This window comes from Lupinus angustifolius, unplaced genomic scaffold (genome assembly GCF_001865875.1).
Source record: "Lupinus angustifolius cultivar Tanjil unplaced genomic scaffold, LupAngTanjil_v1.0 Scaffold_1_814, whole genome shotgun sequence".
NCBI classification, from domain to species: Eukaryota; Viridiplantae; Streptophyta; class Magnoliopsida; order Fabales; family Fabaceae; genus Lupinus; species Lupinus angustifolius.
In genome coordinates, this window is record NW_017716132.1 from 100450 (window position 1) to 119976 (window position 19527).

The following is a 19527-nucleotide window of genomic DNA, read 5'->3' on the forward strand; positions in this document are numbered from 1 at the left end:
TTGCTTTAATCGATTACTTTGTATAGTTGTTTTAATTGTAATATTTTGTTTCTATACTATACTATTGTAACTCTAATATATATGTTACCTCTGTATATTTGCTTCGATCTCAGTTGATTGTCGTGCAAGAAATCGAATCTCTTTGTGTAATCTGAGTTATTTTAATCGATTAAGTTGATTGCGTTAATCGATTATTCTGTGTCTGTTAATCAATTAATCTGGGGTTATTTCAGCATTATTTGTTGTTCGTAAAAAGCGGATACTCTGACCGCTACACCTATTCAACCCCCTTCTAGGTGTATTTTAGCCACTAATACCTAACATAAGATAATCTTATAAGTTTACCCATAATATAGTCAGATGTGTCATTTCATGTCATGATCTTTCAAGATTATGTATAATCCATATATGATCTATAGTACTTAATGTCATAGACATGTCATTTTGGATGTCTTAGACAAGTCTCACACTAGGGATCTTCCGGAGCCTACAAGGCAACGCGGTGTTAGTTCTAAACTTTTTGAAGACCTTTTATTGGGATTCTTTCAGGTCGTAATCCAATTCAGATCATTGGTTTGAGGAGTGATCCAAAATATATGCCCTCATTTTTTATACTCTGGAGTATTTTTGGACGATGGTCGTTATTTTGGTGATCCTAGAATACCTTGTAATTGGATCTAATTCGTGACTAGATCCTTTTGATAGATCCTTTTGATGTTCAATGTTCAAAGTGTACGCTTCATGACTAGATCCCATGTTAAAAGTATATGTTTCATGACTAGATCCTTTTGATGTAGAATGTATCTCTGAAACGATTGATTTATTTAGATTTTGACTAAAATTAATTCTTTTGGCCAATGATGTAAAAACTGTACCGTACGGCCAGTTCGATCGGAAAACTGGCGAACCGAACCCCTAACTAGTACAGTATAGATGTTGAACCGGCCAAGTATCAAAACCGATCAAAATCGGTGAATCGGCCGGTATTTGACTAAACCGGCCGGTTTATACACATTTGTTTTATTTAAAAACTTAAAAACTCATTACAAGGTGACCTATCTTAGATTACACATTTTGGTTCCTAACATTCATGTGTAATCTCAGTGACATTTGTGTAATCTTGGAGTACTATCTAAAGATAGGATTTAGTGCAAAAATATAATTTCGATATGAGACAACTTTGACTCCTTCATGTTATATGTTAAAACTCCAAATTTATTTGTTTTGTAGAGTGAGTTGTGAACTTGTGTCATTTATTTATATTTTGCGGTTGTTAAGTGATACTTTTGGATTGATATATGTTTTGTAATTTATACTTTGAATTTGTTAAAGACTTAAATTTGTTTACTTATGTGAATTTTGAGTAGATTATGAATTATAAATTTGAATATCTACCTATTTGAAATTTTTTTTGTTATAAGTTNATATATAAATATAAGTAGATATTTCCAGTTTAAACGGCATGCGGTTTAATTACTGAACCATCGGTTGAACCATTGTACCACTATATCAGTACTCTGTCCAGTTTAATAACAGGTACGGTTTAAACAACATTGTTTTGGGGAGGTTAAGAAATAATTTAAACAACACTTCAAAAATTCATACGATCTATTTGTCTACAAAAAAAAAACTTTAAGACGATTACTTTGTTTTACTAAAACTGGATGAAAAGATGTATGGGAAAAGCATTTTGGTATCGGAAAGCAAAATTTCATGATCTAGAAAGGAAATATAAAAGAATAACTAAAATGAATTAAGAAAGAGAAGAATGACAACAAATTTATATTGGTTCACCCATTATCATAAGGTATGTCGTGTTTCTTGGCATCACCAAGATTTCACTCTAATCAAACATTGATTACAACAAGAAGTAATGTTTGCATGGATGATCTCTTCAAGCTCAATAGCACAAGTATTGTTTGCACACCTTGCATTTTCAGGCTCAATACCAAATAATGGTTTGTCTTAAAAAAGTTTTACAACTTTGTAAGTCTTTCAATTATACTCACATAGTGGAATAAATATGAAAAACAAATATTGTGAATATAATAGAAAATGATTGAACACAAAAGTCCAATTTAGCAAAGTGATATTTAATACACGATGAAAAAATGTTCGTAATAAAGGAAAATTTGAATATGTTTCAAATTATTCTCTCGTATTCTCTAGTGTTATATGTTTTGTTCTTCAATAGTGAGACTATTTATAGATGAGACATTTAATGTAGTCGTTACTATAGTCATTGAAGCTTTGTTGAAACTTCTTCCTGGAATAAATATTCATTGAGACTTGTCTTCTCTCCAGCTTGATTTTATCTTCTACATTTGTCACACCATTAATTCCTTATAGTCATTTTGAATTGAGCATTTAATACTTCATGGTTGTTGAAGGTTTCTGATGGGAGAGAAAGAATATTGTTTTTATAGTAGTCTCAAAAAGTCACTACAACAGATTTTGTATTTAGTAGAGGTTTTTTATGCGATTAGCAAATATTTTTAACCTCCCCAATATAATTACGTTGTTTCAAAAATGGCAACAATTATGACCACAGAAGCGTTTTGTGGAGGTTTTAGAAAATTATACCAAACAATCATTGATGCAATATAACCCAATCTCCAATATTTATGTAAAGTTAGTTGGGAAAAGCAAGTACACTGAACATGAATTCACATAGAAGGAAAGTCCTTGACTTTTTTCACATCGCTGTTTTATATAAACACATGAGGTAAGAATGCTTTAAAAAATATGTCAATTATTATCATCTCATTCAGCATTAACTCATTTCCCATTACTACCACTACTATAGTTTTCACTCCCATGAATTAGGTTTGAGTTCATTTAGAGTCCTTTCTTACATGACATCAATAGAGCAAAATTCAATACCAAATTAGGATAGTTCATATAACTTTATAAGGTTGGCATACATGGGTTCAAGAATGGAAGGATTAAGAAAAGGAATGAAAGAAGACCTTGGTGGTGGTGAGAGGTCACAAGATTCAGAAGAAAGAAGTATCAAATTTCTCCTATGGGGGTGTTCTTTTCCTCTTATGAATTGGAATTGTAAACTCCATGAGAACTCATTTTTCCTTGTCCATAGAAAGCTTGACAACTTCTTCACAAATACATTAGTATTTTTCTAACAAAACTAGCAATTTGTAGGTTAAGGGTTGTGGAGGTCTTGCGAATTCAGCAATAGTATACACATTGTAATGAAAAACCAGCTTCTATAAGAGAATGAGTTAGCAAAGGAAAGTCGGGGCCACGTGAAACCACTGGACATGGGTAATAATTATGTTAGAGACATTCCATAATTTCAGGAAGGAAGGCATGGAGAGAGAGTGTGTACCTCCAATGTCTGCTTGAAGGATTACGTGAGAAAATGAATACTATTTAAGAAGAGTAGGGAGTGATGAAAAAGGTGTGGATTATGAGACTCCTCTTATACTTTTCTCCCAAATTCTTCTATACTTTTTTTTCCTTGTACTCTCATGCATGGTCTCATACAAACGTTGAGCCTTGTTTTCCCTTTCAATAATACATTCTCTCTTATCTTTATCACTTACAACTTTTAGTTCCATCCCATTGGTGATTTCATCTCACCATGTCAGAAAATACAAGAATGAAAGAGTTGAGCAGTGAGATCAAACGAAATGTAGACGTCATTACATCAATTCATGACGACTTCCAAATACAATTGGAGCGTTTAGAGGACACAATAGATTCCAGATTCAAAAGAACGGAAGCATGGCAACGATGGGTAGATCTCACTTCGCATCAAATTAGTGAAGCTTTGAATCAATTGGTCTAGAAACAACCACAATAGTCCATCCATGGTGCAAGAAACTCTAGTAAGACATTGTTCCATGTTAGAAACATTAAACTGGAATTTCTGAGGTTCGATGGAAAAATGTACATGATTGGATTTTTAAGGTAGAATGGTTTTTTGGGTATTATGATACACTGGACAATGATAGATTAACAATCACTTCAGTACATTTGGATCAAGAGGTGGTACCATGGTTTCAAATGATGCAGAGAACTCATCCATTTACCTTGTGGATGGAATTTACTAGAGCGTTTGAGTTAGATTTTGGCCCTTCCACCTATGAGTGTCCTAGAGCCACCCTGTTGAAATTAACTCAGACTGATATTGTTAATGAATATTACCTGCAATTTACATCATTAGCCAATAGAGTCTATGGGATTAGTATTGATATGATGATCGATTGTTTCATCAGTGGGTTGAAACTAGAAATACGCAGGGATGTCATGATTCATACACCAATCTCAATTGTCAAAGCAAGTTTCCTTAGCCAAAGTTTATGAAGAGAAAGAGACATTGCACACTAAACCAATCAAATACCAAAACCAAACCTTACAAACTCCATATCAAAAAGGAACACCATAAATTCAAACAAACCAGAAATATACAAAAAATATAACCCACCCTTACTCAATACTCCACCTACAAGGCCAATGAACCCATTACAAAAGAAACACCAACATCAAAAGAATTTCACTAGCTGAACAACAATTGCGAAGAGCTAAGGGTCTGCGCTACTAGTGTGATGACAAATTCTCATTTAACCACAAGTGTCCCAACAAGCACTTGATGATTTTGAAATATGAAGAAGCGGATGAAGCAACAATTGCAACTGAAAAAGAAACACCGCTTAGAAATCTTACAGAACATTTACCAATAGAAGAAGAATACCATTTATCCCTTAATGCTATGAAAATGACAAATGGCATGGGCACATTAAGATTTCAAGGACAAATTGGCAGTATAAACTACAAATATTAGTTGATGGAGGTAGCTCAGATAATCTTTTGCACCTAAGGATAGCTCAATTCCTCAAGTTACCAATTGAGTCAACACCTTGTTTTAAGGTATTTCTTGGGAATGGACAATCAATGACAGCAGAAGGATTCATCTAACAATTACCTATCATGGTGTAAGGACACAAATTAGTGGTGCTAGTGTACCTTCTTCCAGTAGCTGGTGCTGATTAAATACTGGGAACATCATGGCTTGCAACTCTGGGGGCTCATGTAGTAGACTATGTAGCCCTCAGCCTGAAATTTTTTCAACAAGGCAAATTTGTGACTCTACAAGGGGAGAGACATATAACATCAGTTCAGGCTCAATCGAACCAACTCATAAGAATGCATCATACTAATGCCATTGCAGAATGTTTTACTATTCATGTCATGAATTCTGAAGATCTAGAGGATATTCTTAAGGAGGTGCCCAATGACATTGCACCAGAGTTCGCTATTCTGCTACACATTTATAGGTCAGTGTTTGAGAGCCCAAATGGCTTACCTCCCCTGGGAACACACTCATGCCATACACTTACAAGAAGGGGCAACATTAGTCAAAGTTAGACCATATAGATATCCTCACAGTCAAAAAGAACAAATAGAAAAAATGGTACATGAGATGCTTGACCAAGGTACCATTACAACTAGCACCAACCCTTTTTCTTCTCCAATCATCTTAGTTAAAAAAAAGATGGTAGTTGGAGATTTTGCACAGACTATAAGGCTCTGAATGCTTTAACTATTAAAGATAGTTTTCCAATACCTACTGTTGATGAGCTACTAAATGAAATCTTTGGTGCTAAGTTTTTCTCCAAGATAGATTTGAGATCAGGCTAGCATCAGATATTAGTGCAACTTGAAGATAGACACAAAACAACATTCAGAACACATCAGGATCATTATGAGTGGATAGTAATATCATTTGGGCTTACTAATGCTCCAGCCACTTTCCAAAGCTTAATGAACCATATTTTTCTACATGCTTTAAGAAAATATGTCCCGGTGTTCTTTGATGACATCCTTTTCTATAACACTACTTGGTATGAGCATTTATGTAATCTGAAAATTGTTTTAAATACTTTGTAGAAACAAGTACTCTTTGCAAAACTGTCTCAATGTACTTTTGGTGTGGAACAAATAAAATACTTGGGCCACATAGTTTCAGGACAAGGAGTAACAATGGATGCCAATAAAATTCAAGCAGTGTAGCAATGGCCTATACCTGTGAATATCAAGCAACTAAGGGGTTTCCTAGGCTTGATTTGTTACTAAAGAAGATTCATTAAATCATATGCAAAGTTTGATGCACCATTAACTGATATGTTGCGAAAAGATTCTTTTTGCTGGAAAGAGGACAATGCATCTACTTTTGTTAAACTAAAGGAGGCCATGACTTTAGCTCTTGTGTTAGCACTACCAAACTTTACCCAACCCTTCATATTGGAAACAGATGGCTCAGGGATTGGTTGTAGGAGCAGTGCAACATCGAAATGGACACCCAATTGCGTATTTTTCAAAAACATTAGCACCAAGAAATCAACATAAATCTGCTTACTTTAGAGAAATGTTGGTAATCTCTAAAGCAATTGCTAAGTTCAGACATTATCTGCTAGGACATAAATTCATCATTCATACTGACCAAAAGAGCTTTTGGAGCTTGATAGATCAATACTTGCAGATACCTTAGCAACAACAATGGCTTTATAAATTCTTGGGATATGATTTCACAATAGAGTATAAACCAAGGAAGAAAAATCTAGCAGTTGATGCCTTGTCAAAGGTTCTATTGATAGCATGGTCAGAGCCCCAAAGTGACTTTTTGTTGAAACTACAACAGGCAATAGTAACAGATAACAAGATGCATGAGATAGTACAAAAGTGTTTGTCTCAAGCAAATGAAAATCTCAATTATTCAACCAAAGGGGGATTACTATTTTGGAAAGGAAGAATAGTTTTGCCTACTAATAATAGCTAGATACAACTAGTGTTGCGGGAATATCATAATTCCCCAATTGGAGAACACTCTAGTGTGACCAGAACCAAAGCCAAGATTATGTCTTAGTTGTACTAGCAGAATATGAATCATGATATTTAAGAATTCATACAGAACTACACTATCTGTCAACAAGCAAAAGTTACACACATTGCCTATAGGGTTACTCCAACCATTACCTATTCCAAATCAGGTATGGGAAGATGTAGCTATGGATTTTATCACGGGGTTACCTAATTCTCTCGGATTCACTACTATCCTCGTGGTAATGGATAGATTGTCAAAATATGCACATTTTATGGAACTCAAAAGTGATTATAACAGCAAACCTGTGGCAGATGTATTCATGGACCAAATTGTCAAGTTGCATGGACTACCCAAGTCCATTGTCTTGAATAGGGACAAAGTACTCACAAGCAACTTTTGGAAGCACTTATTTCAACAGCAGGGCACAACCTTGACAATGAGTTATGCATACAATCCTCAAACGGATGGACAGTCAGAAGTGTTGAATAAATGTGTAGAAATGTTTCCACGATGTTTCACTTACAATAATCCTAAAGCATGGTATAAGGCATTGGCATGGGCTGAGTACTAGTATAATACTTCTTTTCGTACAAGTATAGGGATGACACCCTTTAAGGCCTTGTACGGGAGAGAACCCCCTTTCTTTGATCAGATATGCTCCTCATGCAAAAGATCCCATTACTTTACAAGAACAACTGGTGGAGAGTGACAAGTTGTTACATCACTTGAAAGAAAATTTAGAAAAGGCACAACAATATATGAAGAACCAAGCAGACAAAAAGAGAAGAGACATGCGATTCCAAGTGGAAGATTTGGTTTTAGTGAAGTTACAACCTTATAGACAACAATCGGCAGCAATTCGAAAGAATAAAAAATTGGGCATGCGATATTTGGGTCCTTTTAAAATCATAGCCAAAATAGGTGAAGTAGCTTACAAGTTACAACTGCTAGAACAAGCAAAGATCCATCCAGTCTTCCATGTCTCACAACTAAAACAATTTCGAGGATCTCATCAGAGAGTTATATGCTTCTATCTTTGACAACCACGGAAATAGGACCACTGTTAATGCCAAAAGAGATACTAAATCAGATGACTATTGTGCAAGGGTCAAGGTTGATTCCACAAATATTAGTGCAATGGGAAAACACACTGCCAGTGGAAGCAACATGGGAAAACTTGGAAGATATGCAGCTAAACCTTCCTCACCTTAACCTTGAGGACAAGGTTGCTTCAAAATGGGATATCATTGTAATGAAAAAACAGCTTCTATAAGAGAATGAGTCATCAAAGGAAGGTCGGGGTCACGTGAAACCACTGGATAGAGGGAATAATTCTGTTAGAGGCATTCGAGAATTTCAAGAAGCAACATGTGGAGAGAGAGTGCATACCTCCAACATCTGCTTAAAGGATTACGTGAGAAAATGAATACTATTTAGGAAGAGTAGGGAGTGATGAAAAGGGTGTGGATTCTCCCAAATTCTTTTGTACTTCTTTTTTTCCTTATACTCTCTTGCATGGTCTCATACAGACGTTGAGCTTTGCTTTCACTTTCAATAATACATTCTCTCTTATCCTCGTCACTTACAATTTTAGTTCCATTCCATACATTTACTTATTTCTTGATAGAAACATATGCCACTCTAGGTTAGATAGATGAAGTTATTTTTTTCCCTCTTCTTCTTCTTCAACAACATCAATCATCATTATCTTTGGATATGCAAACACAGAAGCAATAATAACTTCTACTTGTATGGAGATAGTTTCTTCATAATTATTATCAGAAGACAAGGACTCTTCTACTTGACCTGAATGGTCGGTCTTTATTAGATGAAGAGTCTTTGCATTGACGTTAAGGCTGAGATCTTCCTAGAAAGCCATTTAACAATCCTTCACCATGCTTACCTTTAGATCTAGGTGAGAAGCATCTCACATGGATAGCTCTTCTTATTAGGGCTTCCTTGCTGGTGCTTGGAAATAGCAGTCTTATTAAACTTGTTGATGTTTGTCTTGATCAACATGAGAAGGTTTCCAAGAGCAAATTTCCCTAGTATACTCACATGGTCTATGTAGCATGTCCTGGGCATAACAGATGTGATAAGGATAGCATGCATACCCCTTTCCTTGGGAACAATATTCTTTGCAACAATGGAAGATAGTTTGATGGTTCAATACATGGACATTGTCCTAACATTTGTATTTCATCGTGTCTCAATCCAATAAAAAAAAATCTCAACTGATTAAGAAAAAATGATAAAAACATAAAATAATGTTTTTATATGAGAATAAAGTATCTCCTCATACTAGAAGATAAATTATTTCATCCAACTAGTAAAAATATGATACATGTACTATTTTGTTTAGTTTTAGAAATATTTTTTGTAGAAAATAATTAAATAGTACACATGTCATAATTTTAATGGCTGAATGAAGTAATTTATCTTTTTATACCAAAAAAATTTTATTCTCTTTTTATATTACTTTGTGAAATATGATTGGTTTTGGAACATAAGTATAGAAATGTTTTTAGGACATCTAATCCTTGTTCCGATAAATAACCTTATGAACTTGGGCCTCTCTTTTCTCTTTCACATCGTGTTCCATCTCTACTACATCAATGATGTCAAATAGAGTCTCGAGGGTGATGAAAATGTGGTCGTCTGCACCAACATCTCTAATAATCATAGTGATATGTCCGTTTTCTGTAAGCACTAATGATTTCCAAAAATCCTTTAACACCTTAGTAATGTTCTTTCCTTCACCTAGAATTAGGTTAACCACACTTCTAAGAGCTGGTTTGATATCCATTCCCATATTTAGAAGATTATGGAAATTTAGAATTCTTCAATGGAGAACATGTTGGAGCCCTTTGCTAATTATGTCAATAGACTAAAGAGATCTCATTCAAAGTTTGAAATTAATTCTAAGATTTTGCTTAGGGTTTGAAGCTCGTAAGGGAAGAGTAAAAGTGTAAGAGATTGTGTGGCAACGTAGACATTAAGATATTTGAAAAGACGTTTCATAAGTAATGTACATGTGTCTAGGTTTCAAAGGTAAGAACAAAGTGCTTTTGCCACGTCAAAAGGTATATTGGCACAGTAATCCAAAATAAAAATCTATGCATAACTAACTAAGCTATAAATTTCCTCTAATAAATAAAAATTTCTCTTCACAAAGACCGTTTGGTAAAAATGTATGTCCACTAGTAATTAGTATTCATAAATTTCAATTCAAAAACACATTTTTGCAATGTAGTTTCTTATAAAATGATATTTCATCTATATCTTACTCCTACAATGTTGAATGATATTTTTAGAAATAGAAATTGTGAACAGTTTTTTATAGTAACATTCTATTCTTCAATAGTTGATAGAGCAATTATGCTTTGCTTTTTGTTTAATCAAGACACCTTATTTGATCCAATAAAATGATATCTACTGTTTGTGCTTTTTTTCTTTCAACTGTATGTCCAACAAAATCAACATCATAGAAATCAACTAACCTAATATCTTTAACTTTCTCATAAAATAAACCAATATAATATGTACTAATGAGATATCTAAAAAATATTTTAACAACCTTAAAATGAAATTTTCTATGATCTACTTGAAATCTAGCACAAAAACAAATACTAAATTTAATGTCAGGTTTACAAGCAGTTAAGTAGAAAACAAATATTATCATGTCTCTATAAGGTTTGATCAACATTTTTACCTTCCTCATCTTGTTCAAAACAACATATGGGTGTATGAGAGTACTTAATCTTCAAATTTTCCATTTTATTATGTTTAGGAACCTTATTAAACTAAAATTAAATCTTTTGGCATGTTAAGAGATAATTTAAATCTTTCGGCACGCTGCAAAAGCAAAAAAAAATTTTTTGCTTTAGTGGATGTTCTTCAAAGAGAATTGAAAGCAAGTGAAGTAAGATTAACCTTTCCTTGGAAACTTGGATTTAGAAATATCCAAAAAGAAGGAAATACGAACAAGTTTATGACATTGCAACAATCAAAATCTGAATGCACCCTCATTTGCTCATTTATAGGCTTATGATATTGCAACAATCAAAATCAAACCTCAATCTCATTAGATAAGATCGGCTACATGGATCAAACAATGCTACAATACTCTATGATAATTCATGGTTATTGAAAAAACATAGCACTGCAATAGTTTTCAATATTTCATAAAATTAAAGAAGCAAAACTTGAGGCTAGAGTTATAGTATATCAAATCATCAAGCTCTCAAACGATGATGGTAGCCATCTAGTGCTAAGTTTAAGGCATTACATACTAACTTTGAATAAGCAAAAGCAAATAAATTCCCAACACACAAACAATCCTCTCCAATCACAAACTCATTGCCGCAGACTACTATGAATTGCAGTACGCAGAAACCATCTATGTTCACTCGGAAAACCGATAGAAACGATGAGCAAATCCATCAGTAATGAGAGCTAAATATCAAAGGAATTATGATTGCAAAGGTGCAATGCTAATATAGATCTCTCCTCCGGAAACCCGCATCACGCATCTCCCATGCTGGCCTACTCTCTTTCGCAATGTCCCTCCTGATCAGTCCTTTAATTGGTTTCATGACAAAGAAATACTGTAGACATGAACACGCCAAGACAAATATACAAAGAAAGAAATCATTACTCTTTCTGTCAGTATAAGGATAAAACAAGATACGCCTCGAAATTCAAAAGCTTACTTGGAGGGCAAATACGAGAGGAATCCATAATTTTCCCCTCTGATTTGGGTTGGGCCCTTCAATCAAATTCTTGTCAACATGAATGGACTCACTTTCATTCAAAGCAGTTTCTGTGATTGTTTGGACTAAATGAGGAATCCAAGCAGTCCCATTTGGAAGAACCTGTCACCAAGAAGCACACATCAATTTATTCACACTAATTAAGGTTAATGAGGTAAAAGAGGATATAAGGAAATGCTATGAAGCAAATCTCCAACCTTTTCACCACTATCATTTGTGTTGCACCTTCCACTGTTCTCGACCAAAACAACAGGAATGGAAGCAGCCTAAGATAAAAATAAAAAAGGCAAAATTACAAAGCATGTAATGTATGATTTATTCCCCTGTGAGTGTTAGTGTCAAGCTCGAAAGAGAAATCCTTATCATTAACATTAAATTAAATAAAAAGGGGGATACAAGCTGGGTGTTTTTTAGTGAGAAAGGAATATATTATTACCAGCAAAGAAAGTACGGTAAGAAATAGAATATCGTATACAAACCCAGATAATATCCATGAAATAAAACCGCAGCAAGAAACCATCTCATTAGATTTTAGAATGAAAAGAAAATCCAAAAAGACAATCTTGAACCGATCATTAAAAAATAAGGATAGAGTTTCTCCTCACTTCCATACATTTCACGTCAAACAAATAGACTATATAATAAAATGAGCAGCACACTTCAATGAAGCCTTTCGTTCTTCTCCTACCAAAATCTTTAAACTGTACGCACTAAAAATTTAACAAGAACCAAAAGGGGATAGACAAATACTCTAGAGAAGTCAATGGGCAATGTAGTAAAGTGTTCAAGGTTTGGAGGTGATGACAGGGTTCAACTGAGGCGGAACAGATTTTATGCATACATTGAATCAAGTAAAATAATAAAGGCAAGTGTTAAAAAGATATTTATAACATTATTGAATTGATTCATTACATATACAATAGATTCATGATTCAACCTCAGACCACAAGTACCAAAAGGGAATGCATTTTATTGGAAAACCAAATAGATAAATCTTTTGGTTTAATAAAAACATTATTTCCTAATAAAACTTATACTCTTTTGGTCCCTTATCCTCAGCCCTTATTGAGGTTAACAAATCATTCATTTCTATTTCTATATATCAGTGTTGCCCATGGCGGATGGCGGCCCATGGCGGTTGCCAAAACTCAGCCATGAAGGCGTTGCGGGCAAATAGCGGACATCATCATGGCGGTTGAAAAAAATAAATAAAAAATATAACATAATAGGAAAAATAAAATAATAAATACAATAACACAAAAATCAAACAATAACATAAAGTTTAATAAAAACCATTGAATATTAATGTCTCTTAACTTCATAAGATCACTAAAAAGTAACATAAACAATACTAATAAGTCTTGTCAACATTCACAACTAAAAATCAAAGGAAAACACAAATATAAAATGCAAAAGATTTAATTTTCTAAATATCCTCCTCCTCCTCAACATCATCCTCCACAGCTGCAAGCTCAGCATCATATCCTTCAATTTTTTCTTCATCCGAGTCATTACATTCAAAAGTTGCAGCTTCTTCACTTTGTCCATGGTCCATTTCTTCATCTACTCCATCTATGAATGGTGGTAGTGGCGGCGGCAGCAGCGACAGTGGAGCAGTGGAGGCAGAGGAGGCAATTTTGAGAGAGAGAGGCAATATGTAGAAGATGCAAAAATAGAAAGGCTAGGGTTTTAATTTTTAACCCACGAATGGGCCCAAAAAAACACATCTCAGCCCAATTTATTTTTAAAAAACTGTCCAGAAAGTGAAAGTTCCGCCATCGCCGCCATGGCCCTGCCACTGCCACACCGCCATGGCGGCTTTTTTTAGCAAAAGGCGGACACGGCCATATGGCGGGAATTTCCAAATGGCTAATGGTGGTAGCCCATAAAATGCCGCCGCCATGGCTGCAATTGGGCAACACTGCTATATATATAAAAAGCTTATCAATATGCTTTACAACATGAATAAACTTTTTTTACTAGCAAATACCCATGCTCATAATAGAACATATTGTAATCTCTATATATAACTAAATAATATGGATTACTATCTATATAATACTGAATAAATGTGATATAGACATATAGTAAAATCTATGTACTAGGAAACAGATATGGAGGAATGCCCTAGTGGTAGGAGTACATCACCTTTTAAGAATGCCCTAGTGGTAGGAGTACATCACCTTTTAAGAATGCCCTGGTTCAATTCTTATAATTGCCACTAGCAAATTCTTCATCTCATAAGGGGCATACCATATATAACATAATTGAAGGTACAATGCTTAGAATTTAGAGATAGCATTGATGTAGTGGTTGAATGCCACCTTGCCATGCAACAGCCCAGGTTTGAATCCTGATTTACTCTTTGTGTGCAAAACTTGAACAAAGAGAACCAATCCAACAGATCAAGCCATGTCTAGTTCACACAGGTTGACAAGTTAACAACCACTTTACTGGTTCAACATACTGGGTTTGGGGCATGACTGGAGTACTGGACCAGCCACTGAACTGGTTCAAGATTAATCTGGTCCGACCAGGCATTCTGGTCCAGGTTTAAAATCACTGTTCTGTAGCTATAAGGACATATATAAAAATTGGCTAAGTGTCTTAAAAGGAGAAATAGAGCTAACTATACTTGTCATCACACACCAAGCCAAACAGATTCCTAGATGAGGGAATGAAAAGGCCTTCATAAAACATAAGATAAACTAAATGGCCAATCATTGTCTTCCTATTTAAAGATTGCAGGTCCAAGAACTGAATTCAAAATACTTGAACTTATGGTTTCTTTACAGATTTGAAAATTTTGAGGTGCATTTGATAGATTAAGACTGAAGTTACAGAGATGAATACCTGAGCAACATCTTTCTTTATATGTGCACCTGCTCTAACAACTTTCAAGAGAGCCTCAGATCTTTTTGAGACAAATTCATCATAAGGCAATCCGTCTGGTGGAGAGAACTGAGCATGTGTGAGTGCTATTATAGCCTTGTTCCATATTCCTTTGCCAAAACTATCTGTTATAGCTTTGGCAACCAACTTATCCAAGTTGTCTACTCTGTATGCATCCAGGCGATCCACGTAAAGCAGCACATCTATTGTCTTGTTCAGAAGGAAACTACTCGAAAAAACAAAACAGTTTCCGCCCCAAAAAAAAACAAGAGGCAAGGAGAAAGAACAACAAATAAGTAAAATAAGAAAATAGGAAAAGGACCAAAAACATTGTTAACAAGTGGTGTGTTACATGCTAAATATAAGCATACCGTTTTATTATATCAAGTGCCATATCATTGATGTATCCACCTTCAATGAGCCCAGGAGTGTCAATGATGTTCAACGTAAAGCCTGCCCTCGATCGTGATACCATCACAGGTCGTGGCCCTTCCGACTTTCCAACAATATTTTTTTAAAATCAAATGTAAACATGATAATAACAAACAGATAATAAGGGAATAATCACCCTATATAACGTCACGGGAAAATTCATCACATACCTGAAAAGGACTGATTGAAACTACTCTTTCCCCAATGATGGAGTTCAAGGTCGAAGATTTTCCAACACCACCTTTTCCCATCACAAGAATAGTCAAGGAGTTCACATCCTACACCAAAACAAACACAAAGTTCGAAAAGCAGAAACAAACCTTCTTTTAAATATAAATTATTGCTAAAATCATGTATATCAATAAAAATAAAAGGCTTAAATGCAGTTATAGTTCCTCAACTTTTTCAAGCGATCTCGGTTATCAAACATTTTCAATCAAGCAACATAGTCCCATCATCAACTTTTCATCCAAAAAACTAATAGAAGGCAGTGGCATTACTATGATGGCCATTAGCCACATAGGTTTTTCGGTTAATTTTTGGACAAACATTCTCCGTTACTGCATTCAATACAAAATAAAATTGATAACATAAGGTGAGCAATTATCTTTATGCCAGCCTTTGGTATGAAGACAGATCATAATGTAACCACCAAACATTCACTTATATTCTATTTGATTCCACCAATTTTAACGAAACCGAAATGTTCCACTTTTTTATCTCATTTCATGTTCTATTACATTTACAGTATACACCAAACATATAAAAGAACTCATGTTACATGTTTTTTTTGTACTACCAAGGGTATCCCTCACCCTTTTGGATAAGAAGTTAATCCTATCCAGGGTGTGTGGCTACCGCTCCCAACAAGTATCACTCCCAGGAATTGAATTCTTGACCTTTTACTCACCGGGGATTTTGTGGGGCCTTACATAACTAGACCAACACCTGTTGGTACTCATGTTTAACAAAGATACTGCGAAATTCAGCAATAAAATAACAAAAAAACATAAATAAATAAAAAAATAAAAAATGAAAAATAAAAACCTCTTGTTTAAGTTTTCCCAAGAGCTCAAGCAACTTTTTCTGGGTAGCGGATGCGAATGTATTGATTCCTGACCACTCACGAATGATTTGGGACGCCATTGACGCAAATTTCACTAACATAACATTCAAAGATAACTTAATTAAAACATTTCATATCTTCAAGCATACTCCACAACATACCATTCAGAACAATTAAACATTAACATAGTCAAAAACCTAATTTAAGAAGATAATAGAATTTTGAGGAAGAAGAAAAAAGAAATGAAATGAAGGTTGAGAAAGAAACAGAGTGGTGAGAAGGGGAAGAAAGGGGTTACCTAGAAACAGTGGTGGGTGTGGAGAAAAGAAATCACCTTATCCAACTATTCTTGCTATTCACTGCAGAGGCAGTTCTAGACTATTGTATTGGCCCTTTTATATATGGTTATTTTTCTTAGAAGTTAACTTCTCACTAAACTCAAATATTATTTTATACTTTAAATTTATAAATTTAAAAAAAAAATAGTAGCACCTATTTGTACAATTTTTATTTTAAAATTAAGATTGGATTTAAATAATATTATCAAAAATTATACTTATAAGTAATCGACACTTCTAAAAAATAATCCAACATCATCAAATATATTTGATTTTTTGTAGTTTTATTATTTTATATCGATTTTCAATTTTTTTTTAAGTTTGGTTTAAATTTGAACACTTAACTTTAGATTAACACAATGTAGGAGAGAATAAACTCCATGCTTCAACCACTTAACAAAGAGAACTTTAAATTATATATACATATTTAAATGTTTCAATACAAATACCAAACAAAGTAACCTTCTACAAATTTGGGTGGCTCCTTTCCATATAATGTATTCCATAAAGATAGGATTGAGTTTAATGGAATTGTCTATTATACTCATGTGAACATTAAGATAGATGGTTTATATACACACACTAAAGGATGAATGATGAATCAATAATGTCTTTTATATAGCTATCATATGCAAAATGTATGACCCTTTGCTTGGATGGTGAAACCACATGATTAAACTAAAAAAACATAATCATATATCTTTCTTATTAACCAAAACGACATTAAAATTCTAGAATCATGAAAAGTTTCATAAAGGAAGGTCATAAATAAAAAACTTCACAAAAAAATTGCAAAACTTATTACTATGATAAAATGAAAACCTTATCTTATTAAAGTCAGGTCATTATGTTCATGACAAGGATACACAGTCAGACTTGATCACCTTGACTCATCAGAGACACGGTCAGGATGCACCAGGAATACACGGTCAGGGTGCATCAGCACATGGCACAGACGCACCAGGCGCATCAGCAAGCGCACCAGGCGCACCAAGCGCATCAGCAGACGCACCAGACGCATCAGCAAGCGCACCAAGCGCATTAGGCGCATCAACATCAAACAGACGCACAGGCGCACTAAGACACGGACTCGGTCAGGATGCATCAGCATCGGCACCAGGCACAAGCACGGTCAGACTGGCAGATTGGTGCATCAAGCACATACACAAAGACAAGGTCAGACGCATATATTGGCGCACATGATGGCGCACCAACTAGCTTTTCCTACTCGGTCATCACAGACCCCATGGGACACTAGAAGTGTTTTTAACAAACCAAACCCAAGCTTTATTGAATACTTTCTAGCACATGTGCATTCTTATTAAGCACATGTTGTTTACTTAGTCAAAGTTGGTTATTTCGGTTTAGTTAGTTAAGATGGTTAGGTAGTTTGTTTCTCAAGCAATGTCATCAATTATATAAGTGACTTGCATTATTGTAAATTGACTCAACTTCTTCTAATCAATATACATGAGGTATATTCAGCTTACAAATCGCTTTATAGTATGAGAGTCTTCTTCTTGAAGGTTCTGATTGCCACCAAAAGTGAAGTAAAGCACCATACACTCAGCCAAGCTTTCTGGCAAGAGGAAGGATTGAAGGAATCTGTACAGCATCAACAAACCTACAAAGGAATGAATCCCTTCAAATCAATAAAAGAAAATGGCAGAAGACTTTTCCATTCATCAAGAACAAGAATTGCAGTTTGACATAAACATCAATGATCTGAAGAATCCGTTCTATCTACATCTAGGAGAGAATCCTAGAGCAGTTCTTGTCACACCATCTCTGGATGGTGGCAACTACCACTCTTGGAGCAGGGCCATGAAGAGAGCCTTGCTGTCCAAGAATAAATTCAAGTTCGTAGATGGTACAATCACACTACCTAACCCAATCAGCATTGACTATGACACATGGGAGAGATGCAACACAATGGTGTTCTCCTAGATTACAAGGTGCTTGTCCCAACAAATAGCACAAAGCACCATCTATATCGATAATGAACATGACCTATGGCTTGACCTCAAGGAGAGATACTCAAAAGGGAATTATTTCAGATTCTCATATGTTCTACAGGAGTTACACTCAATCAAGCAAGGAGACAGGAACATCTTGAGTTACTTCACTGACCTGAAAATACTATGGGGTGAGCTAGAATCATTAAGACCAATGCCCTATTGCACATGTGAGGTAAAGTATAGGTGCAACTTAGCTAAAAGCGTGAGGAGTCACAGAGACATAGAGTATGTCATATGTTTCCTAAAGGGGCTAAATGATCATTTCAACACATCCAAAGCTCAAATCCTTCTTATGGAGCCTCTACCAACAATCAACAAAGTCTTCTCATTACTTCTTCAACAAGAAAACCAAATGGATGAACTAGACACCTCAAGGGTGTTGTTCAATCAACAGATTAACAAGAAAGATGCCACACAACCATGGCCAAGAGAAGCAGCTCAACCTTGGAGAGTTAAGAGCAATAAGCCAAAGGGAAACTTCATGCATGCAAGAGGCAGAGGAACAGGGAAAGGTTCTTGGAATCATAAAGGAAATAACATAAAGGTATGTACCTACTGTGGCAAAGAGAAGCACACAGTGGACACATGCTACTTCAAGCATGGGTTTCCACCAAACTTCCAACAATCAAGATCAAGGCAGGATTCTGGAATGATCAATGCTGCAACAACAGAACATCAAGACACACACCATGAGTCAAACAAACAACCAATAACGACCAACTCAAGGGATATGGCTTTCAACTTCAGTCCTGAACAGTATGAACAAATAGCATTCCTGATCAAAAGCATGGGAACTGGACCATCAGGTCACAAAATAAATCAGTTAAGCATAGAACCAAGAAACACTTCACAAGGCAATCAGAACCAAGAAGGTAATCAAATAACAGGTAACATTTTACACTGGATTCTAGACACATGAGCCACAGATCATGTGTGCCCTGATTTGTCAAGCTTCACTGCCTTCCATAGCATAAGGCCTATTGCCATTGGTCTACCTAATGGCACCAAGATATTTGCTAAAAACTCAGGAACCATAATGATCTAAGAAGAGTTAATCTTGCATGATGTTTTATATATACCTAACTTTAAATTTAACTTGATCTCAGTACACAAACTCACCAACTCTTTACATTGCAAGCTAACCTTTTACAATGCCAATTGCTCT

At 35.0% G+C, this 19527-nt stretch overlaps 1 protein-coding gene across 1 annotated transcript; it reads right to left on the minus strand.

Annotated features, from left to right (window-relative positions):
* Window positions 1–10975: 10975 nt before the first annotated feature.
* LOC109337046 (translocase of chloroplast 34) lies at window positions 10976–16413 on the minus strand. Its single transcript, XM_019573905.1, has 8 exons — window positions 16305–16413; window positions 15988–16100; window positions 15111–15218; window positions 14880–15004; window positions 14470–14734; window positions 11814–11882; window positions 11557–11718; window positions 10976–11451 (listed from the first exon to the last, which is right to left on the minus strand). Exons 2-8 carry the CDS (start codon window positions 16084–16086, stop codon window positions 11338–11340), a joined length of 942 nt encoding a protein of 313 aa, XP_019429450.1. The 5' UTR covers window positions 16087–16100; window positions 16305–16413; the 3' UTR covers window positions 10976–11337.
* Between the last annotated feature and the right edge of the window lie 3114 nt (window positions 16414–19527).